We start from the raw sequence: 24,741 nt of genomic DNA on the forward strand, positions 1-24,741 counted from the left end.
TATCTGGGGAAAGTAAGATTTCAAATTCCTGCTTTTATTGGCTTCTACTTAAGTGGCCTTAGTCAAGTTACTTATCATCCCTGAGCTTCAAGTCCCTTTTAAGATAAATATAAAGTTATCATGGTGAAAAAAGATCATGTTATAATATATTCAGCATCCTGCTTGTCAGCAATGTTCATTAAATGGAAGCTATTATTAATATGACTATTCTGTTTTGTTAGAAAACCAGTAGTTTCTTTTAATAGTCAGAAGACTAAAACATTCGTGTTTCATAGTCAGTTGAAAGAGAATGGGGGAAAGATATAAATAAGGATTTACTAAATTATTCTGAAAAGGTTAATACATCTCATAAGACAGCTCATAGGTACACATAATAATCAAGAGTATTTATCATTCTTTAGGGCTAAATACAATGATATTATTGAGATAAACTAGCTGTGAATTACTTGGAGGATGATCTTTTTATCCAGACCCAAATAAAATCTTGATTTTTATTTTTGACAATCTAATACACATTAGTTTTTAATATTTTTTAAATGAAGTTTTTTTCATGAAATGTTTTTGAATGAACATTTAATGAAATGTTGTTCTCTCATGTATAACTACCATTCCTGCCCTTAACAGGCATATATAGCCATAATAATGGCTATTGTTTCCATGCCCATCTCCTCCCCTCTGGGAATAAATTGCCTGCTCTGTACTCTTTGTTGCTTTACACCTATTTCCATTCTTGGATAGCACATGGAATTTTAATTATTTCTTCAGCTTCTAGACTCACAGTCTCTTTTAAGTCAGAGGCAAACTCATCTTCCTGATGTTTCTAGAAGAGTGTCTCCTAGTGCTCAGTAATTCCTTATTGAATTAAGTTACTGATAACCCTCAGAGAGATAAAACTCAAGATACAAGAAGTCTCTGTCTTATTCATTTTTATTTCAATCAGATGCAGTCATTCAGAAACTTACAGCATGTGCACTGTTGATGGCCCAATGATAGTATGTGTTTGTGACTATAATCCTGGCCCTGGCTTATATCAAGTTGATATCTAACGCTGATACATTAACATTTTGTGCTTGGAGGATTCTAGGAAGATGTGATAATGGCTGCATAATTGTTCCATTCTCCTGAGTTCTCCCAGAAAAATGGAACAACTCGATCATGCAACCAAAACCCCATAGACAATATTTACAGCAAGGTAGCCCTAGGAATGCCAGCATGCATGCAAATGACAAAAGCCACCAACAGCCACAGGAACCACTGCGCTTCCAGAATTGGTGTGAGAGATGGCAGAGGGAGCAAGGGGGCTTCTAATGCGAACTCCAAGAGAATGCCAAGACAGCCAGTGGGTGTTCTCTAGAAGAGACCCCAGGCCATTCTGAGAGGTCTGGGTAAAGTCCAGGAGAATAAATCCCAAGCAATATGAGCAAGAAGAAATAAAAGAAGGAGAGGTTGTGCCGTTCTGCTTAGTCATGTCTGACTCTTTGTGACCCTGTGGACTGTAGCCCGCCAGGCTCCTCTGTCCATGGAATTCTCCGGGCAAGAAAACTGGAGTGGGTTGACATTCCTCCTCCAGGAGATCTTCCCAATCCTGGGATCGAACCCTCATCTCTTGCATCTCCTGTGTTGGCAGGCAGATTCTTTACCTTTGGGCCATCTGCTCCTGCTGCTAAGTCGCTTCAGTCGTGTCCAACCTGTGCGACCCCATAGACGGCAGCCCACCAGGCTCCCCCATCCCTGGGATTGATTCTCCAGGCAAGAACACTGGAGTGGGTTGCCATTTCCTTCTCCAGTGCATGAAAGTGAAAAGTGAAGGTGAAGTCGCTCAGTCATGTCTGACTCTTAGCGACCCCATGGACTGCAGCCCACTAGGCTCTTCTGTCCATGGGATTTTCCAAGCAAGAGCCCTAAAAGAAAGAGAAAGTCCAGATGAAAGCAGGGAGGGGACGAAGCCAGAAAGCAAGGAAACGTTTTTAAAACTGTGTGAAAACACTGAATGAGGGAACTCTTCAAGGTTAGAAGTGTTACCCCAGTTCCTGCCTTCTCCCAAGAGATCAGTGACTGATTTTATCTAAAAACAAGCACTGTAAAGGTACAAAGCTCAAACCCTCTGCTAAGGTTTAAGAAAAAAATTGATAAGGAACAGAATAACCTCCTTAGCAATGAAAGCGTACCAGTCAGAAACACCCACAAAATAGATGACAACTGTAATTTACTGTTTCATAACAAGCTACAAGATAGTTGAAAGAAGCTACAGAAGCCATGGAAGAACACCGAAAATCAGAATTAAACTTCAAATGAAGTGACAGAACTCAGAAAATACTTACAAATAAAAAATTATTTCAGAAATAAAGGTTAAACTGGAAGAACATGGGAGCAAATAGATGCAAAGATAGTTCTGTAAGAGAACTGGAAGAGGAAAAAGATTTTAATCACAAATGAGGAGTGTGTATAAAATAACAAATGAGAACCTACTGTATACTACAGGAGACTCTACTCAATACCCTGTGGTGACTTAAGTGGGAAGGAAATCCAAAAATGAGGAATATGTGTGTGTATATGTATAGCTGACTTATCTGTACAGGAGAAAATGACACAACAGTGCAAAGCAGCTATTCAGTTCAGTTGCTCAGTTGTGTCCGACTCTTTGTGACCCTGTGGATTGCAGCATGCCAGGGTTTCCTATCCTTCACTATCTCCCAGAGTTTGCTCAGATTCACATCCATTGAGTTGGTGATGTCATCCAACCATCTCGTCTGTTATCCCCTTCTCCTCCTGCCTTCAATCTTTCCCAGCATCAGGGTCTTTTCCAATGAGTTGGCTCTTTGCATCAGGTAGCCAAAGTATTGGAGCTTCAGCTTCAGCGTCAATCCTTCCAGTGAATATTCAGGGTTGATTTCCTTTAGGATTGACTGGTTTGATCTTGTAGTCCAAGGGATTCTCAAGAGTCTTCTCCAGCACCATAATGAGAAAGCATCAATTCTTGGGTGCTCAGCCTTCTTTATGGTCTAACTCTCGAGTCGGTACATGACTACTGGAAAAACCATAGCTTTGACTATGCAGACCTTTGCTGGCAAAATAATGTGTCTGCTTTTTTAATGTGCTGTCTAGGTTTGTCATAGCTTTTTTCCCAAGGAATATATTAATATTTAGGGCTTCCCTGGTAGCTCAGGCAGTAAAGAATCTGCCTATAATGTAGGGGACCCAGGTTCATGCCCTTGGTCGGAAACATCTTTTGGGGAAGTAAATGGCAACCCACTCTAGTATTCTTGCCTGGAATATCCCATGGAGAGAGGAGCCTGGCAGGCTACAGTGCATAGGGTCACAAAGAGTCAGAGATAACTGAGTGACTAACACGCAGACAAGACAGGTTCTTCATAGCTTTTCTTCTAAGGAGAGAGGATCTTTTAATTTCATGGCTGCAGTCACTGACTGCAGTGATTTTGAAGTCCAAGAAAATGAAGTCTCTCGCTGTTTTCATTGTTTCCCCATCTGTTTGCCATGAAGTGATGGGACTGGATGCCATGATCTTAGTTTTTTGAATGTTGAGTTTTAAGCCAGCTTTTTCACTCTCCTCTTTCACCTTCATCAAGAGGTTCTTTAGTTCCTCTTCACTTTCTGCCGTTGGGGTAGTGTCATCTTCATATCTGAAGTTATTGATATTTCTCCTGGCAATCTTGCCTCCAGCTTGTGCTTCATTCAGTCCAGCATTTCGCATGATATACTCTGCATAAAAGTTAAATAATCAGAGTGACAATATAGAGCCTTGATGTACTCCTTTCCCAGTTTTGAACCAGTCTCTTGTTCCATGTCTGATTCTTACTGTTGCTTCTTGACCTTCATGTAAAACTATACTCCAATAAAAATTGAAGAATTAAAAGCAAAGGGAAAAAAAGATTTTTGATTAAATGATAAATACTGAAGATGAGCAAAGGTAATTTAGCCTGCAAATAAGAGTCCTGGGAAACAAAACAAGGAAATGGAATAAATACCAAAACCAGTAATTCAAGAGAAATTTCCTGAAACTATTTTTAAAACAGATACAAAATAGATGTGAAAACTAGAAACTGTAAATTAAAATAGTACAGTGTGTATATGAAAATTATAACCCACAATGCATATCGTCAAGATATACTTGAGTAAAATGACTTGATTTTTAAAGACAAAAAATTATAGGGTATCTGGACCTGTACTGTCCAATTGGGTAACCACTTGCCACTTTTAACTAATAAGTGCTTGAAATGTGGCAGGTGTCGGCTGAGATGTGCTGTGTCTAGGTTTCCAAAGACTTGTGTGGAAATAAAAAGTAAATTATCTCAATATTTTTTTATGTTTTTGTTTGAAATAGTTGTATGTTGATATATTGCATTAAATAAAATATTTTTAAAATTTTCACCTCTTTTTACTCTTAAATATGGCTACTAGAAAAATTTATATGCATAAGTTATATTTTTGTCTTAAGTTAATACTCTGTTGAATAGCACCAATCAAGATCTGAAGCTTCTCTTTTAGATCAGGTCTGTTTAGAATTGCCCTCTTTCTGGATCCAAATAACTCCTTGAATACAGTTTTTATGTAAATAATCCTTCTGAAACTTTTTTTTCTCTTTCTCTCTTATTCTGCTTGGAATCTCTTCTTTTCTTGAATTATTTCTTATAACACATCTAGGAATGCGTTATCCTCCTGAGTAAACTAGAGCACAGTGAGTCTTTGTCTTCATCAGGGTGAAGGCTGTGCTGCAGCTGTAATGTTGTCTTTGCTTGAAAGTGAAAGTCTTAGTTGCTCAGTCCTGTCTGATTCTTTGTGATCCCAGGGACTGTAGCCCACCAGGCTCCTCTCCATGGGATTCTCCAGGCAAGAATACTGGAGTGGGTTGCCATTTCCTTCTCCAGGGGATCTTCCCGACTCAAGGATGGAACCCGAGTATATCTTGGCTCACCTCCACCATAATTCAGGACCCCGGAGCGCTTCCTTCAGGGCCCCAGAGCCATCAGCTCACTTTCTGCACCCCCTTGGTCTGCAGTATAGCTGCTGTCTTTTGTGGCTTTCTCTAGAAATTCTGCATTGTTCTCTTCTTCCCCCCTGCTCCCCAGCTTTTGCTTTCTATTTTGTCTTAGTGCTTTCCAACGGGAGTTGTCTTTTTTTCATTATGATTTATCTTTTTCAGATAATGGAAAGATTCTGAGGTATGGGAACCATAAACCACCTATGTTCAAACTATTTTCCTTTAATGAGTTTTTTTTTTTTTAATTAAAATTATGACAACTCGTGGAAAATATATTTTAGGGAAAATAAATTCACTGAAACTTTGATTAGTCTATAGAAATTTTGAAATAGAAAGGCAGTAATGATGTGAAGACATTTTATAAATTTGGTCCATAAACTTATTACATAATTTACATATGTTCTTTAGAAGAATAAATATTACCATCCAGTGTTTCTTTCTCTAACTCTCTTCATTATTATCTGTTCATTTAGAATATTTCTTGTATTTCTCTATTTGTTCTGACATCAGCCCTTCAAGGATTTAGCATTAGTATAAAGAATACACTGAATCGTGATGGATCCTAAAACAGTCCTGTTCTGTTACCTTGAGTGAGTGAGTGAGTGAGTGAAGTCGCTCAGTCGTGTCTGACTCTTTGCGACCCCATGGACTGTAGCCTACCAGGCTTCTCTGTCCATGGGATTTTACAGGCAAGAATACTGGAGTGGGTTGCCATTTCCATCACCAGGGGATCTTCCTGAACCAGGGACTGAACCTAGGTCTCCCACATTGTAGACAGACACTTTACCATCTGAGCCACCAGGAAAGCCTGTTACCTTAGTGAGTAGTGAAACAGAACCCCATCGTTCATCGTAAAAAGTCTTTTTTTTTTTTTTTTTCTGTTTTTATTTTTTGTTGGCTACATTGTGAGGCACGTGGAATCTTAGTTCACTGACCAGGGATCAAACTGGTCGATCCCCTGCATTGGAAGCACAAGAGTCTTAACCTCTGACCTTCAGGAAAGTCCCTGAAATGTCTTTTTTAATGTAGAATAGCTGTAGAACTTTCCCTAAACTAGGACCTCAAACTAGGAAGTGAATCCTTTTTTTTACATGATACCATTACTAATGGATATTCATGGAGATGAATTTCTAAGTGGTAGAATATTCAAAGCTAAGAAAAGCAGCCACTATTTAAGAATTCTTAAATTATAACTCATAGTGGGTGTGACTATAATTGCAGTTTTGTTTTCCATAAGATTTCTGTTGATTTGAAATCATTTTAATAAAATGAAAAGAATTACTTGAATTACAACTTTTTATGAATGGTGATAACTTGCTTAACTGTGCCTCTGGAAATCTTGACAATGCTGTTTTTATATACCACATCTTTTCTTCGTAAATGGGCATTTCTTTTTGTTTTTTGTTTGTCATTTAGACACTGCATGTCATTTCTACCTAAATTATTACTAATTTTCAGTTAGTAAAGTGTAGTCAGCTTTAGCTCTTAACAAATAGCATTTGCGACACTATCTGGAATTGAGAAGGAAATAGATATCTGCTTCTTCACATTATTGCCTTGTTTTCTTTAAGAACACATTAGATATTCTATTTTGTTCTTAATTAAATAATAGGAAATTTTATGCATTATTAACTCAGTTCAGTATTAACTCAAGCTCTTGATAGAAATCAGGATGTAGAGAAGGGAAGAACTGAGTAGAATTATTTTCTAACTTTTCTGTTCTGTGTCTTATGAGTCATGCATATACACCAAGGCCTTGATGTGCATTTGGTTACCTTTAGGATGGATACTGTCTGATACTTCTTGGCAGTGAGGCTAACAGCCCATTTGGCATCTCAACTGGGGAGAATACCTCATTCACCCACAATTTCTTAGATGATGCTCTCCCGCGGGTTCCTATTTCAGAGAGGCACACCAAAGGCTCCATGTGAGTCCCATGAAGCAGCCTCTGTAGCACCTCTGACTGACTGATCTTCACCCAAGTTGCTGGTAAGGGAACTGGATATGGAGCATTTCAATAATGGCATGTGATTTAGTAAAGAAGAACACAAGTCCCTCTCTACACAAGTCCCTCTCTACCAAACAGAGTTTAAGCAACCTCAGGAGTACTGGCATGCAAAACCTTCTGATAAACTCTCACCTCCGGTCATTAGGTCATGTGTGGCCCCACACTGATCAGTAGCATCTGCACACTCCAACCCTCCTCTGTCCCTGCTCACACACTACATTCACACACAGCACTGGGGAAACTTCTTCACAACCTTCAGTGTCTGGCTACACAATGGACATGCTCATCTCTGAGCATGCTTCATGTGAATATTTATCACATTAGCACTTTACCAAAACTATTTTTAAGTGGCTGGGTAAGAATATTCAGTTCAGGTTCAGAGATGAGAAGAAAAAGTGTTCATGGCAGAGCTGCACAATTAGGACTTACATCATCTGGTTCTGTTCAGGGTACCCTGACTACCTATGTGATCCAACCAAGGACACAGCGTTAAAATGTTATCCTTTTTCATATTTATGTTGTTAACTGTGTGCATGCTAAATTGCTTCAGTTGTGTCCGACTCTTTGCGGCCCTGTGGACTGTATCCTGCCAGGTTCCTCTGTCTATGGGGTTATCCTGGCAAGAGTACTAGACTGGTTTGCCGTTTGCTTCTTCAGGGGATTGTCCCAACCCAGGGATCAAGCCTGCGTCTCTTACATCTCGTGCACTGGCAGGCAAGTTCTTTACCACTAGCGCCACCTGGAAAGAGACATTTTATCCTCAGTTTCATTTTGGTATGAAAATTAAATTTTGAAAACAGTTGTATAAGGAGTAGGCATTGAAGATAAGCAGGGACAAGTAACACTAAGTGATTTATGAGGAGAATGGAGAGGAGGAAGAACAATTCACTAATCCTTCATTTTATTTGTATTATGGGTTTATTTCTACTCTGATACCTTTATTTTATACATGGGAAAAGTTATATCAGCAGAAATCAAAATGAATTGTCCATGTTCAATTTAACTGCAGTTACAACTTAAGATTTCCTGACTCCACATAGGTGATGCAATAGAAGAAGTAGAACTTCTAAGTTTTAATGACTGTCTTTTAAAAGAAAAGAGAAATTTCTTATTTTTTCTGACCTTTGTTTAATACTGAAGAATTAGCATCAGTTTCATCATAATGTTATTGCATCTACACTTTTTTATTTTAGAGTTTAGATTAAATGATTATTAAATGTTAGAGTATTAATAGTTTCAAAATTACAAAGAGCTGTTCTCATGACCATAATACCATGGTAATGCCCTAATTGTGAAAGATTTAAATTTGTGTTTAAATTATTTTAGAAGTATTTTTGTCATTAATAGTATTTTTAATTTAAAATATTTAATTTTTAATTTAAAGTTGTTATTGAATAATTTAGATTGAATTTTATGGATTTCAAAGTGTCTTCACGGGGCTTAACTCTCTGTCATTTTTAAACTAACTAGGTAATGTCACTTTTGACCATTCATGCTTACTACTATTGTCGAATTTGCTTATTGTTTGTAAAAGAGTTTTTCAAGTGTAAGTTCCCAGTTATCTTTTTCTGGTACTGATTATCATCAAGAAAGTATGTTTATCTCTGCCCCTTTTATGTTAAATTTCTAAAATGAGTCTATTCTGTGTTCATAGTAGATGTGTTCTTTCCTTTGTGTGCTGCTTTTTGCTGTTATTAATGATGAATCTTCTCTCCCTTTTGTTTGCAGTGTCTCAGTTTGAAACTGAATTCTACATCAGTGGACTGGCACCTCTCTGTGATCAGCTTGTTGTACTTTCCTACGTAAAGGAGGTTTCTGAAAAAACGGTAATTTTTTTCACCTAAAATACAATGGGAAGTGCAGGTTCATCTGTAGCGTTTTCCCCCAGATCATGTTGTCATGAAAGAACTCAGATCCAGCCTTAGCAGAACTTCCTGACCTATAAAACAAGGGCAGAGAGATTACCCTGCAGACTTAATGTATTTACTTACCTTTCAGAAGCTCTACTCCTTGGTTGCCTTTGTTCCTTTTGCCAAGCAAAAGGGAGTCTCTTTTTTTCTTTTTAATTTTTCTTCGTTTTTTTCCATCTTTCCTGGTATTTCAGTCGAAAGGAATGAAGGATTTCCTCTTGCTGAAAGGCGAAGAAACTAAGCTGACACTGTGCATTAACTGAAATGACAGCGATGAAGTTGATCTGCAGCATCAGCAGGGGTCCCTGTGGTCAGAGTGAATTACCGAGAGGGCAGTCCATTATTTCCTGTGGTCCAGACATACTTGTTTACTTCCCGGTGGCCTAGTGATTCTGAGTAGCTTGATTCTTGCTTGGAAATTAGATTCTTGCTAAGTCTCAGTTATCAGTGCAAATGATGGTATGAAATGCATAGCTAATAGGAAACAGCAGAGAATCAGCATTTCATTATACATGACTTTGGAATGAAGCCTGTTATAGCGTCCAGTGGAGGGCCCTGCATACTGAGTCTTTCTTTGAAGCCTAGGTCGGCTGCATTCCTAGTTTGTCTTTATTGTCAGAGTCCAGGGGTCCTGCTAGGAAGGGGCTAGGGGTGGCTTCAGGGTATAAACAAGGAGAGTTTATTGTAAAGGATTTTCTTTTGGATGCTATGTATAAAAGAAACACAATTGATCATCTAGCCCTCTACAGTGAGTGGGTTCCCCTTGTCTGTGTTCTCTCCCCTTTTTTTCCCTTTCAAACAGCAGAGAATAAAATGGGGAGAAAAACCCTGGGAGTCCCAGTTTTGAAGTGGTAGCTGCTCTCCAGCGTTCCTCTGAGCAAGCTCTTGCATAAGGAAGCCATCGCTATAGTAACCTGGAGCTCTGGGTGCCCATGTTGCTAGGCAATGGGATGCTGCAGACTTAAGTGAACACTCAAACCTGCTAAAATCAATAGGACTGGCTTCTAGCCCTGTGCAGGACATCAGTTTATTATTATTTTATTTTTATTTTTTTTTAAAGAAAGAAAAGCAGTGGCTCCTGAGGGAGTAAATACAGTGCTTTTTGATGAGGAGTGTGGGGAGGATTGAGAATGTGATTGAAAGACATAAGGAAAGAGGCAGTAAAATGAAAAAGGGAAAGCCTAATAAACCACTGACCAAAAAAAGAAGGAAAGGAAGGAAACCTTTGCTAATAAAAGAGAATATTGGAAAGGAGTAAAACCCAAGAAAGGCCAACCTCAAAGAGCAAATTAGAAAATGGAATTTTTTTCAGAGGAAGAAGTGAACATCTTAGAGATGTTTTAAAAATGTGTGTGTTGGTGTATATAACTCTTCATTTTCTGTACCACCAAAGGACACCTGAAATCCTTCAGCACAGAATGAACTGATAAAATTAAGGCAGAAATAGTAAAGAAGCATGCTTGGGGCCAACTATGCCCTCCCCACTTTTCATATTAAATAGACAGGTTAGATGCAACAGTAAACAAATTTTTTTCTACCAGGCTTAATGTTACTCCAGCATATTTTTCCCATCACATCTCTTACCTTCATGCCTGTCCCCACATGGTTGTAGTGATAGTTACAAGCTCCTCTGTGTTGCTGTATTTGGGGAGCATCATTCCATTCTCTGTGCATATGGCTTTGCAGTCTCCTGTCATTATTTATGGTGCTTGTGACCTATTTCATCTCAGTGATATAACCTAATCTATGAAGCTGCTCCCTTAATGTTTGTTTTTTTTTTTTTTTCATTCATTAATAAAGCGCATGTGTGTTAAGAATGGTGCTGCACATGGAGTATCAAAGATCAACAAGACCAGGGACTTGTGTGGCGGGCCAGTAAGATTAAGACTTCACCTTCCAGTGCAGGGGGTGTGGGTTTGATCCCTGGTCAGGGAAGTAAGATTCCACAGCCAAAAAACCAAAACATAAAAGCAGGGTTGTAACAAATGCAATAAAGACTTAAAAAAAAAAAGTCAACAGGACCAAATTCCTGCTCCCTGGAAGTTCACACATAAGCAGGGCTGTTTGACCAGTGAACAAAAGTTGTAAGATAGTGAGAATATAGATTTCTCATCCATCACTTTGCTGATGGATTTCTTACATATGAAGGAACTGTTTATATGGTCTAGCAAGGTGGTTTTCTTTTAACATTGTTTGGTTCAATCTTTTTTTCTGTTTTTGATTCTAATTTTGATATTTTTTTTGTTATTGTTAACAGCTGTTAATGTTTTTAAAAATATTCAAATCTTTCAGTTTTTTTCCTTTTTGTTGTTTTCATATTAGGATATTTGTCATTTCTCCACAGATCTGATCAATTACCCTGCATATTCACTGGGGTTTTTTCTTCTCCAGTTGAGCTTTTACAGTTTTTTTTTGAATTTTTGAATGCTTTAAACATATGAGATGCAGTATTAACCTAATAGTTTCTCAGTTAACCTAACAGAATTGATCAAAGGGATCTGTGAGGCTTACTGTTTTATTGGGGGGCCTTGGAGATTCAGGGGTGGTTCTGGACTTCTTTCATGCTGTTTCTTTCATCTGTATTCTCTGTACCAGTGCCACACTGCATTAGCTCTTGTTGCTTTGGAAAATAGTCCAAGTATATGTTTCATGCTCCTGTGCTGAATACTCAGAGAGCATGAGCTTTACAGTAAAACAAACTTGATTTCAAATATAGTCCCAGTTTTTCTACAAATCCCAGTCTTACCATTTACTTACATAACTTTAACCTCAGTAAATTTTTTGATCCTCAGTTCATTCCTCTGCAAATGAGGAACAACAATACTTCCCAAGGGTGATTTGATTTAAGGACTCAGGAGAGTAATCTGTAGATAGTCACCTACTAAGCTAGTGGAATTGTCATAGGCCCTCATTAAAGCATATTTTCCCCTTCTATCTTGGTCTAGAACTGTAGTGACCAGAATTGTAATCACTAACCTCATGGGGTTGTCTAAATTGAAATTAATGAAAATTAAATAAAATTCAAAGCTCAGTTTCTCAGTCATAGTTGTCACCTTTCAGGTGTTCAGTAGGCAGCCGTGACTGCTGACGTGGTACAGTGCTGTCTGTTCTGTATATCTCATTACAGTACAATACATACATACAGTACATACAAAAGGTCAAAGTAAACCACTCCTGAAGCTATGCACAGTTGCTGCTGAGAAGAGCTTATATCTGCCAAATTTATCAAAGCAAGGCATTTAATTATGACTACCTAGAATTAATTTGTATCATTTATAGAAATTAATTCCAATGAGCCTTTCTTCCTCCCCCAGGAAAGAGAATACTGCGCCAGACCCAGATTGGATATCATCCAGCCACTTTCTGAGACTTGTGAAGAGATTTCTTCTGATGCTCTGACTGTGAGGGGCTTTCAGGAAAATGAATGTAGAGATTATCACTTAGGTGAGACAGATCAAGGATCTGACTCATGTGATTTCTTATATTTGTTTTTTCCCCTTCACCTGAGTAGCACAATCAAAAATTTAAATTAAGGTGCTGAAAGGCTCTTAGAGCTAATCTGGACATGTTGAAAATTAAGACGCCAAGGCCCAGAGATGCTGGAGAACTTGCTTGAGTTCCCAGAGCAGAAAGGAGGGGTAGAGATGGAGCCAAGACCAAGGTAAGGAAGCTTTGTGGTCTTTGTTCTTACATTTGGTCTCCTGTCCTAACTATTTCATGTGACACCTGACTTACAGTGATATCAAGCAGCTTGTTTCTGTGATTGCCATATCACTCGGGCGTACTCTGGGTTGGCAGAGAAATTGTCCTTCTATGGCTGAATGCTCAGAGCTTGAAAGAGTATATGGTACATACTAGACTTTTGCTATTATTTGTTGAGTAGATGAACGAATACATTTAGTCCCTGCTTGGAAATAAAAGGAGAACCATTACTCTGTAGTCATACCAGGGGCATCTGTATTTTCAGTTCAGTTCAGTTGCTCAGTAGTGTCTGACTCTTTACTACCCCAATAGACTGCAGCATACTAGGCTTCCCTGTCCATCACCAACTCCCAGAGCCTGCTCAAACTCATGTCTGTTGAGTTGGTGATGCCATCCAACCATCTCATCCTCTGTCTTCAGTCTTTCCCAGCATCAGGGTCTTGTGGTGTCACTCTTTTCTTGAAAAATACATTGATGAAAAAATAGAACAGCTTTGGCTGTTGAGACGATCTTTCCTTCTTTAAAAACAGCATGTTTTGAGAGTATTGTCAGTTATTTTGGTTAAGAGAAATGAAGAAATGTCCTATATCTGAGTTTTCTTATATGAAGCCCTTGATCAACTGGGAAATGGGAGTGTCTGTTCTGGACTTAGAAAAAAGCAAATATGACTCACAAGAGAATGCATCCAGTCGAGGTATTTTTCCTTAAAGCAAACTTGGCTGCACACTTAGAAACCCGTCCGAACAGATTTTATAATTGAATTCTGCAGGAAACCCTTACCATCGGCATTGTGTACAGCATGCTGCAGTGACAGATGATGTCCCCAGGCCTTGGGGCATCTGTCATTTATGCTTTAGATGGCCTTGACCTTGATGAGGAGGAAACATTTATCGCCAACTATAGGGCGCAATTGTTCTGTAAAAATAGAACAGTGCTGTAAATGCCCATCAATAAAGTTTATATACAGTAGATAAATTATATATAATAGACACCAGAAATTTTCAACACTTTCAACTGAGGTCAGAATGTTAATTATGAAACATAATTTTTAAGCCCTCCTTATTTTTTTAAAGAGTTTTTGGTATTTCCTCCCACCCTCCTTCCTTCCTTCTCTTCTTTCCTTCCTCCTTCTCATCCTTCTTTTTTCTTTCAAATTTTTTTACATGTAAATATTTTTTTAAAACACTGGAATAGATTCTGACATTCTCACCTCTAGTCTGCCACCCTCCTCAAACACAGCCAAACACATTTATTTCAAAGGTAGGAGAGTTTTCTACTCACTCTTAAAGTTGGGTAGTCTAACCAAGTCCTCCCAAACCATTGCTAAGGTTTCTCCTATTGAGTCACCCAAGTTGTTCCTCTCTTCTCTTATTTCTAGAGTACTCAGAAGGGGAGTCACTCTTTTACATCGTGAGTCCAAGGGATGTTGTTGTAGCGAAGGAGCGAGACCAAGATGACCACATCGACTGGCTTCTTGAAAAGAAGAAATATGAAGTAGTTTTGTTTTTACTTTTTTCAAAGTATTGACAGATCAGTAACATAAAGAGGATAAAAGCATTTTTTTGTAATAAATCTTCCATGTTGGTCAACTAGAATGCTCTAAGCTAATAATATGTGGGAGGCTAATAACTTTCCACTATGGTTTTCAGAAGTTAGAGGGAAGAAAGATGGCAGGAAGGTTGACTGGCTTTACTGTTCACTGAAGGAAGAGTTGGCTGTGGGGGGGGTGGGTAGGTTAAATCCAGCCTACTGATGTGTTTCTTTGGTGGTTTTTCAAGGAAAATAAAATTGAGCTAGTATTTCAGGATCAACTATTTGAATATTTTAGTGAAATAATTTATCTTGTGCTTAGTTTATTTATATTGTGCTTAGTTCATATGTAGAAGTAAAGCTATCCAATTATACTCATATAGGATGGTTTGAGCTGCCTTTTTAGATAAAATGTTGTCCCCTTCATTGAGTATTGGCTCAGACTAGTTTGAGTAGATAATGTCCCATCATGAATTTTTTTTAAAAAAGGAAAACATTATTTTAATAGCCACAAAAGTACTGTTGTGGTGGTTATTAGGGAAACTCTCTGGAGAGGCTTATCTGCTAGTTAGCTAAAAAACAAAAAATAGTCTATTTATCTGGTGCTTCAGGTTTGTAACCACCTGACATGATTTGAAAAGAAATGTTTTTATTGAATAATATATAAACTCTCTGGAATCCAAGTATTGATACCAAGTATTGATACCAGTTGATAATATATAAACTCTTTGGAGTCCAAGTATTGATACTCCATACATTGTATTGGAGTATTGATACTTTATTGTTATTGATATTTAAAGGTTTAAATATCAACCTTTATTACCTTGATAGCTTTGAATCCAGTAGCTTCTTAAAGAAATAAATTAGGGTTTCAAACAGTTGTGGTAAACTTAATAAAATAAAAATAGACTCAGAGATTTTCAAAATCTTATTGTAGTTATACCCATGTGTATGTATATAGGTTACTTTTTATGTTTCATAAAGGAAAAGTGCCCCTTGGTTAATACACGTCAAACAGATTTAGAATGACAGGTGGATTTTTTGTTGTTGTTCTTTGAACCTAGGAGATTTTGTTGTATTTTAATTTGTGTCTGAAATGTGATTCCATTATCCTAATGTGGAAATGAATTCACATGGAAATAAGAGAAGTCTTCATTTTGGTTGACTGCTTTTGTTTCAGTTTGAATTCAGTGAGGTTCACTCAACCATAACATTAAAAATTCCTGTGCTTGAAGCAAAAGTCATGGGAAAGCGGGGCTTATTTATGTATCCCATAACTTTAAAACATAATAAATTTACTGTTTATAACCTCAATATCTTTCTCTCCTACCCGCTTCCTTCCCCCCCCACCTCCTTTGTCATGCTTTTGTAAACACAGGAAGCTTTGATGGCAGCTGAAATTAGCCAAAAGAACATTAAAAGACATAAGATTCTGGTAAGTATATAATTGTATTATTTGAAATATAACTTTACCTTTCAATAAGTTATGAGACTGCAAGTAATTTGAGAAGAACAGATTCTTCCTACATTTTGAGAAGTTATTTCCCTTGAATTCTCTAGCCTGTGAGGTCAAAATATTTCATTTTATTAGATCAGTTTCTGCTTGTAAATAAGAAACTTGAACACCTGCTAGGAGGCAGTCTTAGGTCATTTGGAAACAGGATTTATAAATACCCTTTAAATACAAGTTTCCAGTTATGTGTGGGGAAGTTTCTTTAAATCATAGGTAAAATAACATTATCATGAAATTTATCAAGAGAGAGGTTTCATAAAGCTAGATTGCTTCCATGTCTCCATAAGAACAGACCCAATTTATTTTGTTATGGTGACTAATCTAGGACATCAGATACATTTTTATTACATTTTGGACTCTGGAAAAATATTGTGAATAAAAGACCATTTCTTTGCTAACTGTGACAATGAATGTGCAGATGGAAAGCCAGAAAAGAACTGGTATTCTCTGAGTGAAAGACCGCCAGGGATCATCTAGCCCAGGACCCCGGTTGACAAATGCAGATTAGAACATTAGTCTTTTGTGGCTGTTTGGGTTCCAATGCAAATTCCTTCTGCCTGCACTTTCCCACCTTAAACTTCTCTTTAAAATTCTTCAAAATAGCCTAATTCTCAAAGAGTATACAAAGAAAATAACTCAGGAACTTATTCATTGAAAATTGTAGAGAATAAGGAAGAATTATCTAGAAATGGAGTAGTCCTACCAGTACAAGAGTGTAATTGAAGCAAGCAGGTCAAAACTAAGACGAGCTTAGCTAGTCAGTTGTACACTGGATTTGGTAACATGAAAGTGACAAGTACATTTTCTGTACATGTATTATTTATTCTTAACATGCTTGGCAGAGTGAAAGTGAATAGGAGATGATGAAGTCGAGTAGAATAGAGACTATTAGGCTTGCTGCAAAGTGGAAAAGATTCAAGACTGCAGGTGGGGACTATGACATCATGGGCAGGTTTTTGGTAGTCCTGGGTATTTTGTGTAAGAGAGATATTTAACATGCTTATGATAAGGGGAAAGAGATAAAATCAGGTTAAGGTTAAAGGAACACAGGGAACAAAGGTTGGAGAAATTGACTCTGCAAAGGAGGCATCTCTTCCCTGAACCTGTAGACTCTCTAGATAGTATGATCTATGATTTTCAGAGAAATAAAGTTAGTCACCCTTTCTTCATCCTGTAGTTCCAACAGATTTGGAATATGATTTCCTACATAGTCGTCCTTAAAGTAAAGTTGAATCAACTAAGAACTTTGGGTATTTCCCTTCACTCTTGAAATGGGCATGTCCTCTACATGAATCATGCCTGGATATTTCCTTCCTAGGACAAGGCAAGCAGAGAGAAATGGGCTTCTACCATTTCTGCCATCTAGGAAGAAGTTCCACAAAAGATTTTTTTGTACGTAAAGTAGAACTTAAAAATCTAAGTTTTTTTCTTTTATTTTTTTTACATATATTGAGTTAAGCTTCTAATGCAGATGCTTTTGCATGGAACTAATCTTTCATAAGAGTCATAAGAGGTCCCCTGTATCTGTGACACAGGCCACCCAAAATCCTTTCAGAACCAAAGTAGAATAAGTGAATGAGCATGAGTCCTGGGAAGCCAGTCAGTTCACTGCTTTGAGGCTGTTTCCTCATCAGAAAACGTGTGAGTTTGAATGTCCCAGTTTTCATTTTCACGTTGATGTCAAGTTGAATATTTCCCTTTCGAGTGGTGTCCTGTCATTTCTTTTCTCTTACAGCATATCCTCAGAGATGTAGAAGAGACAGATAACTCACATTTTACAGATGAAAGCACAAGAAACAAGTTTATATCTAGTGATAACATGAAATGATTAGATTGTGTTTCTCATGAGATTGCTTTTGTAGGAAATTTTTTAGAAAAGGGCAGGTTAGGAGCCATTAAAGTAGTAACTTTAAAAAAATTATGAATTCTAAAATTTGTGAAAATACTAGTGTATTTAAATATGACTGAGAAAGAAATGGGCATAATTACATAAAGCAAACTGAGGTATACTGTGAATAGGTTCTCGTCAGCAGTGCTAGTAGGACCCAATGTCATGGCTCACTCAGGAACTGAGACCCAGTTTTCCATCAGTTCAGTTCAGTTGCTCAGTCGTGTCTGACTCTTTGCAACCCCGTGAACCGCAGCATGCCAGGCCTCCAGTCCATCACCAACTCCCAGAGTCCACCCAAACCTATGTCCATTCATTCGGTGATGCCATCCAACCATTTCATCCTCTGTCGTCCCCTTCTCCTCCTGCCCTCAAATCTTTCCCAGCATCAGGGTCTTTTCAAATGAGTCAGTTCTTCGCATCAGAGGCCAAAGTATTGGAGTTTCAACATCAGTCTTTCCAATGAACACCCAGGACTGATCTCCTTTAGGATGGGCTGGTTGGATCTCCTTGCAGTCCAAGGGACTCTCAAGAGTCTTCTCCAAAACCACAATTCAAAAGCATCAATTCTTCGGCGCTCAGCTTTCTTTATAGTCCAACTCTCATATCCATACGTGACCACTGGAAAAACCATAGCTTTGACTAGATGGACCTTTGTTGGCAAAGTAATGTCTCTGTTTTTGAATATGCTGTCCAGGTTGGTCATAACTTTCCTTCCAAGGAGTAAGCGTCTTAATTTCATGACTGCAGTCACCATCTGCAGTGATTTTGGAGCCCCGAAAAATAAAGTCAGCCACTGTTTCTCCTGTTTCCCCATCTATTTGCCATGAAGTGATAGGACCGGATGCCATGATCTTAGTTTTCTGAATGTTGAGCTTTAAGGCAACTTTTTCACTCTCCATGTGTGCCAGTTAACTAGGAAATTCCTTCGTTTCATTTTCCCTAGGACATCGGCTTGGCATATATAAACCACCTTGTGGCAAGAGGAGAGTATGATATAGCAGCACGGTAATCAAGATGTTTTCACAACTGTTTGTTAATATAACTAGAATTGAGCCATATTAGCAATACAAATAAGTCATTTTTTACAACTATTTTTTTTACATTTTTCTAATGGGTAATTTTGAATAGTAATAGTTTTAACCACAGAATGAATTGATATATGTTATTTACCCACCTACTGTCTCGTTTTTACCAAATGAAAAATATTTTTCTCAACGAAAGAGGTGTCAAAAAACATGAACAGTCTGAGATTTTACCAATTTTGTAAGGCAGCCTGGAAAGATAGTCTTCAGGCCTACATTTTTGTCTCCTGATTTAGGGAAATGTGTTTTTTTGATGTGTAAATCAAAATTTTATTCATACATAAACATTTTTTTCCGTATTGTGCACTGAAGTAGAATTCTGATGTTCTAAAGTCTGATTTTGTAGTCCATTATTTAAAGCCAGTTAAGAATTGGTTTAAATGGATACTTATAGGTATGATGGTATTTCTTCAAGGCATAAAGGGTCCCCAGACTAGCAGCATTCATCTGGTTAAGTAGGAAACACAACAGAAAAATCATTGGGAAAACCCTTATCAAAGTCTTCTAAAAGGGATTCATCTTTATGTATAAGTATTTTGTATTTTCTTGATTTCCATCAACTCACATGCAGTCAAGTGAGTACCAATAATAAATACCTTTATGTTCATTGGCACTTGAGATGGAAATTTGTCAAAACTCTGGGATAAGAGATTTATCTAAACCACTAGGGGAAATGACTGCTTATTCTGTCTCTGTTTATTTTCTTTATTTATACTTTCTTTCTCCCTGGGATGTTTTTTACAACCAGCAAATGCCAGAAAATTCTTGGGAAAAATGCAGCACTCTGGGAATACGAAGTTTATAAATTTAAAGAAATTGGACAGCTTAAGGTAAGCAAACTTTATTTTTAACTCTTGATTTTTCTATGTAGTATATTAATATTGAGGGCTTCCCAGGCAGCTCAGCAGAAAATAATCTACCTGCCAGTGCAGGAGACTGGGGTTCGATCTCTGGATTGGAAAGATTCCCTGCAGAAGGAAATGGCAACCCACTGCAGTATTCTTGCCTAGCAAATTCTGTGGACAGAGGAGCCAGGCAGGCTTCAGTCCATGGAGTCGCAAAAGAGTTAGACATGACTTAGTGACTAAATAACAATGACAACAATATTAATATTGAAATGGAAATAAAATTAAGACAGTAGTAATCAGCTCTTTATTGGGAAGCGAGTACCATTTCACTAGAAAGAAAAACTTTTAGAAATTAGTTACAAAACAGAAGCCTGGTTCATATTTTATGTGCATAAAATATATACATATATATTACATGTACGATATGTTCACTTTCTTATCTCCCTCCAATTCCCTTGGTGTTCAGATGAAGTTTTAATGTTCTTTTTAATGAGTATGGAAAACAGGTATGGTCTAATCATAGTAGATTATAAACAGAAGGCTTTTTTCACATGTACTGAATAATTGATGAATTTTCCAGTATTTTACTTACTGGAAGATAGATGAAACATTTTGACCAGGTAGCTGCAACAGATAATTTTGATATTTCATTTCTTTAATCTTTCAATTTAGTGTGCAGCATCCAAACTAATCAGTAAAGTGTTCCTGTGCCTGTGGGTATGTGTGAAACATTTTCACTTTTCAGTTTTTGTGAGCCTTTACAGTGCTCTCCTAGAATTATGAGTATGCTTTTAAAAACTGGAGTTGTTCAGCTGGCCAGCCCTATGCCTCATCCTGTCCTTGCCCCGTAAATATGTCTTCTCTGGGAGACCCTCCAGGACACTCACGGTCATGTTTATTGGGCCAATCCTAGAAGGTCTTCTCCAGTCCTGTGGCCATTTTTACCATGATGGCTCCGTATGAATTCCATATCTGTGTTGGAAGTTTGTGGTGGCCATTTTTCCTTGTGTGTACATACTGCTGATAATGGTCACTCAAATCAATGTGAATCCATTCCCACCTAAGCATGGTCTTTCTCCTTTCAATCTGTGTGTATGACATCACAATATACCTATTTCTCCATGTTTAATAGCTCAAAGCCACTGTCCTGATGAGAACATGTAACTTACCTCCTCCTTCTGTTTAATTGCCAATCCTTGTCAGTCTCACATCATCAGTATTGATTGGGCCCTTCCTCCCCGTCTAATACCACTGCTTTAGCTCCCACCTGAGCTCTTACAAGGGCCTTCTGGTAGATCTGTGGACAACCGTAACCCAGAGTGAACATTTACTTGCTCAATCATGTCCGATCCTTTGTGAGAGCCCATGGTCTCACAAGCCTACAAGACTTCTCTGTCCAGGCAAGAATACTGGGGTGGGTAGCCATTTTCTTCTCCAGGGGATCTTCCTGACCCAGGGATCAAACCCAAGTCTTCTGTATTGCAGGCAGATTTTTCACCACTGAGCCATAGGGGAAGCCCAACCAGGAATTAACTATTTGAAAAAATAAGCATGTTCCTCTCATCCCCTCCTGCTGAAAGTATCAAATCCAGATTTCCTTTCATGACCCCCTCTCAGCTTTCTCTTGAGTCTCGTCTCCAAACCATGCTGACCTCCCTGCATGCATAGTGGGTGCTCATGGTTCCATGCCTTTACCCATGCTGTTCCCTCTGCAAGGGTGCCCTTGCCCTTCTCTTTCTGCCTAACAGACTCCTGGCATCTGTCACTTCTGCTTCAGTCTCCAAGATCCACCTCTCCACAGCTTCCTGTTCATCCTTATTTCAAGACACTTAGTATGCAATTGGCTGTTTAGATATCAGCATATCTTCCCTGTGAAGCTGTGAGCTCCTGGGGACAGTGCCTCAAGCTCTGGGTCCCTAGGACAGAGCATGGTGATTGGTAAGGTAGTGCACTGCGGAGCTATTTTCAAGTGTTTAGAAATTGGAAACTTTTAATACAGCACTGAAAAAGCTAAAAACGCAAGATGTATTTCCCCTTAATTTCAAAACATGAATAGATGTCACATAACTTCTGTGACATTCTCTCTTATAACTTAGATTTTCATTAATTCATCAAGAAGAAGAGAGAAAGTTTACTTAACAGAGTGAATTTTTTTGATTCAAATTTATTCATACATGTAGACACCCCATATGTACTTTAAAAAATATATTGTATTATAAAATGAGCTTATTTGAATCTTTTATCTTCGTAATATTTTTCCAAAGTACTCTATTGGCTTAAAATTTAAAGTAAATACATACTTTTATATTTGCTGCCTATTGCAGTACAGTTTTACTTTGCTAATTTTTAAAGTTTTTTTTTTTTTTTCTTTTTCTTTTCTTAGGCGATTAGTCCTTATTTGCCAAGAGGGGATCCAGTTCTGAAACCACTCATCTATGAAATGATCTTACATGAATTTTTGGAAAGTGATTATGAGGTATGACATTCTAACATGGTCATCTTGTTCTCAGTGGAAAATGTTAAGAAAGCTAGAAGAATAGCACAGTGGAGCAGCTGATTTAAAGGCAACAGCTTTGCAGCTTCTGTGTGGTCGATGAAACTGGGGGTACATACACTCTGATGACAATTAAAAATATGTACACCTTGTTAGAGAAAATGTCTAATCTGTGGACATTCTGAAGATTTATTAAAGCTAGCTTCTTGATAGAGCTAAAGAAAAAGGATCAAGTACCATTTGGGGGTTTTCAGGGATAGAATAGCATCTGCTAACCATGCTTCTAACTACCCTGAAGAATGTAGAACTTTCTGAAACTCAGAACTTTGCCAAAGGAGGATCAGAGGAGTTGGAAGCCAGGAAGGAAATTGGAAGTGATCTATTGATTAAGGAGAAAACTAGTACTTAAATTGCTTATCTACTATATACTCTGCACTTTTACTTGCCTATTGTGATGTTATACTCCCAACAACACTATACCTAGTAATATCCAATTTTACAGAGAACTATAAAGATTAAAGAGATAACTTGCCCATGGCCATATATAATAGGCATGCTTAGGTTTGAATTCAAATTTGGTGTTTGCATGCACCCAAAATGGATTTTTTTTTTCTGGCCATGTCATGTGGCTTGCAAGATCTTAATTCCCCAACCAGGAATCAGGCCATCAGACCCGGGCCCTCGGCAGTAAAAGTGCAAAGTCGTAACCACTAGACCATGAGAGAAGTCTCCCAGAATGGATTATAATTTTTAAAGTTGTTCCTTTAACACACATTTATTCGGAAAATCTGTTTCATGCCTGCTGTGTTCCAGGAATGTGCTAGGCACTCGGCATGCAGGTGTGACTGAAATGATGTGCATTTAGCAGTAGCTCACAGTCTTAGTCGGAGAAGGCGATGGCACCCCACTCCAGTACTCTTGCCTGGAGAATCCCATGGACGGAGGAGCCTGGTAGGCTGCAGTCCATGGAGTCGGAAAGAGTCGGACACAACTGAGCGACTTCACTTTCACTTTTCACTTTCATGCATTGGAGAAGGAAATGGCAGCCCACTCCAGTGTTCTTGCCTGGAGAATCCCAGGGACACTGGAGCCCGGTGGGCTGCCATCTATGGGGTTGCAGAGTCAGACACGACAAGCGACTTAGCAGCAGCAGCAGCATAGTCTCAGTCATACCCAAGCATGTAAAAAACCAGCAGTTCTCAACAAGGGTGGACACCCCACCCCACCCCCACTTGCCCAGAAATATTTGGTGATGGAGACATTTTTAGTTGTCATGACTGGGAAATTGGCAACACTGTCATTTAGTAGGTAGAGGCCAGCAGGATGCTGCTAAACATCCTTCAATGCACAGGGCAGCTCCTTATGACAAAGAATTCTGTCCTTAAATGTCAGCAGGACTGAGATTGACAAACCCCAAAGATAAACAGATAAATTATTACACCATATGCCAGGTCCTCTCGTAAGGCTCTCCACGAAATGCTGTGGAAAGACTCAGCCTTCTCCTACTTCTGACCAGAGGGAAAGATGAGATTTCTGGTGGGCAGGTTCTAGACAAGGCTGTTAAGTTCTGCTGGGAAGATCCATACCCTGGTAGATTGCAGACCTGGGCTCCTATTCTCCACCTTCTGTCCAACCTTCATAGTCTTTCATAAAAGTGGTGCCATCTTCAGCTCCTACTAATGTTTAGGAGCCTAACCCAGTGATCTGTTTTCATTTTTGGTACCTCACAGCATGTTACAAGTTGTCCTTGCCTTCACACATTCTGATGTTAAGTTTTGAAAATAAGGAAGACTTTATTTACAACTTTCCTCCTTGCCATAGGAATGTGCGGTAACTTGCAGAAAGGTTAATATAAATAGAAAGAGGCAATCAGAGAGGGCATGAGAAAAAGAACTGTGTTTTGAGTGCCTACTCGGGCAGTTTTTTAACCAATAACTGAGTCCATTTAAAGAGAAGTGATGATGCAAAATGGCTGTCTGGGGAGGCCTTACAAATAGCTGTGAAAAGAAGAGAGGCGAAAAGCAAAGGAGAAAAGGAAAGATATAAGCATCTGAATGCAGAGTTCCAAAGAATAGCAAGAAGACATAAGAAAGCCTTCTTCAGCGATCAGTGCAAAGAAATAGAGGAAAACAACAGAATGGGAAAGACTAGAGATCTCTTCAAGAAAATTAGAGATACCAAGGGAACATTTCATGCAAAGATGGGCTTGATAAAGGACAGAAATGGTATGGACCTAACAGACGCAGAAGATATTAAGAAGAGGTGGCAAGAATACATGGAAGAACTGTACAAAAAAGATCTTCACGACCCAGATAATCATGATGATGTGATCACTCATCTAGAGCCAGACATCTTGGAATGTGAAGTCAAGTGGGCCTTAAAAAGCATCACTATGAACAAAGCTAGTGGAGGTGATGGAATTCCAGTAGAGCTATTTCAAATCCTGAAAGATGATGCTGTGAAAGTGCTGCAGTCAATATGCCAGCAAACTTGGAAAACTCAGCAGTGGCCACAGGACTGGAAAAGGTCAGTTTTCATTCCAATCCCAAAGAAAGGCAATGCCAAAGAATGCTCAAACTGCTGCACAATTGCACTCATCTCACATGCTAGTAAAGTAATGCCCAAAATTCTCCAAGCCAGGCTTAGCAATACGTGAACTGTGAATTCCCTGATGTTCAAGCTAGTTTTAGAAAAGGCAGAGGAACCAGAGATCAAATTGCCAACATCTGCTGGATCATGGGAAAAGCAAGAGAGTTCCAGAAAA

At 38.4% G+C, this 24,741-nt stretch overlaps 1 protein-coding gene across 2 annotated transcripts in view; it reads left to right on the forward strand.

Annotated features, from left to right (window-relative positions):
- Positions 1 to 24,741, forward strand: part of VPS41 (VPS41 subunit of HOPS complex) — a 203,982-nt gene that overhangs the window by 144,824 nt on the left and 34,417 nt on the right. For both annotated transcript variants that reach the window (XM_040259502.1, XM_040259503.1), the window contains 7 exons: positions 8,736 to 8,833; positions 12,232 to 12,361; positions 13,998 to 14,113; positions 15,528 to 15,584; positions 18,497 to 18,558; positions 19,384 to 19,465; positions 21,867 to 21,959. In XM_040259502.1, coding sequence (XP_040115436.1) covers positions 8,736 to 8,833; positions 12,232 to 12,361; positions 13,998 to 14,113; positions 15,528 to 15,584; positions 18,497 to 18,558; positions 19,384 to 19,465; positions 21,867 to 21,959 — 638 coding nt within the window. The remainder of the gene's footprint in view (positions 1 to 8,735; positions 8,834 to 12,231; positions 12,362 to 13,997; positions 14,114 to 15,527; positions 15,585 to 18,496; positions 18,559 to 19,383; positions 19,466 to 21,866; positions 21,960 to 24,741) is intronic.

This window comes from Oryx dammah, unplaced genomic scaffold (genome assembly GCF_014754425.2).
Source record: "Oryx dammah isolate SB20612 unplaced genomic scaffold, SCBI_Odam_1.1 HiC_scaffold_18, whole genome shotgun sequence".
Lineage (NCBI taxonomy): Eukaryota > Metazoa > Chordata > Mammalia > Artiodactyla > Bovidae > Oryx > Oryx dammah.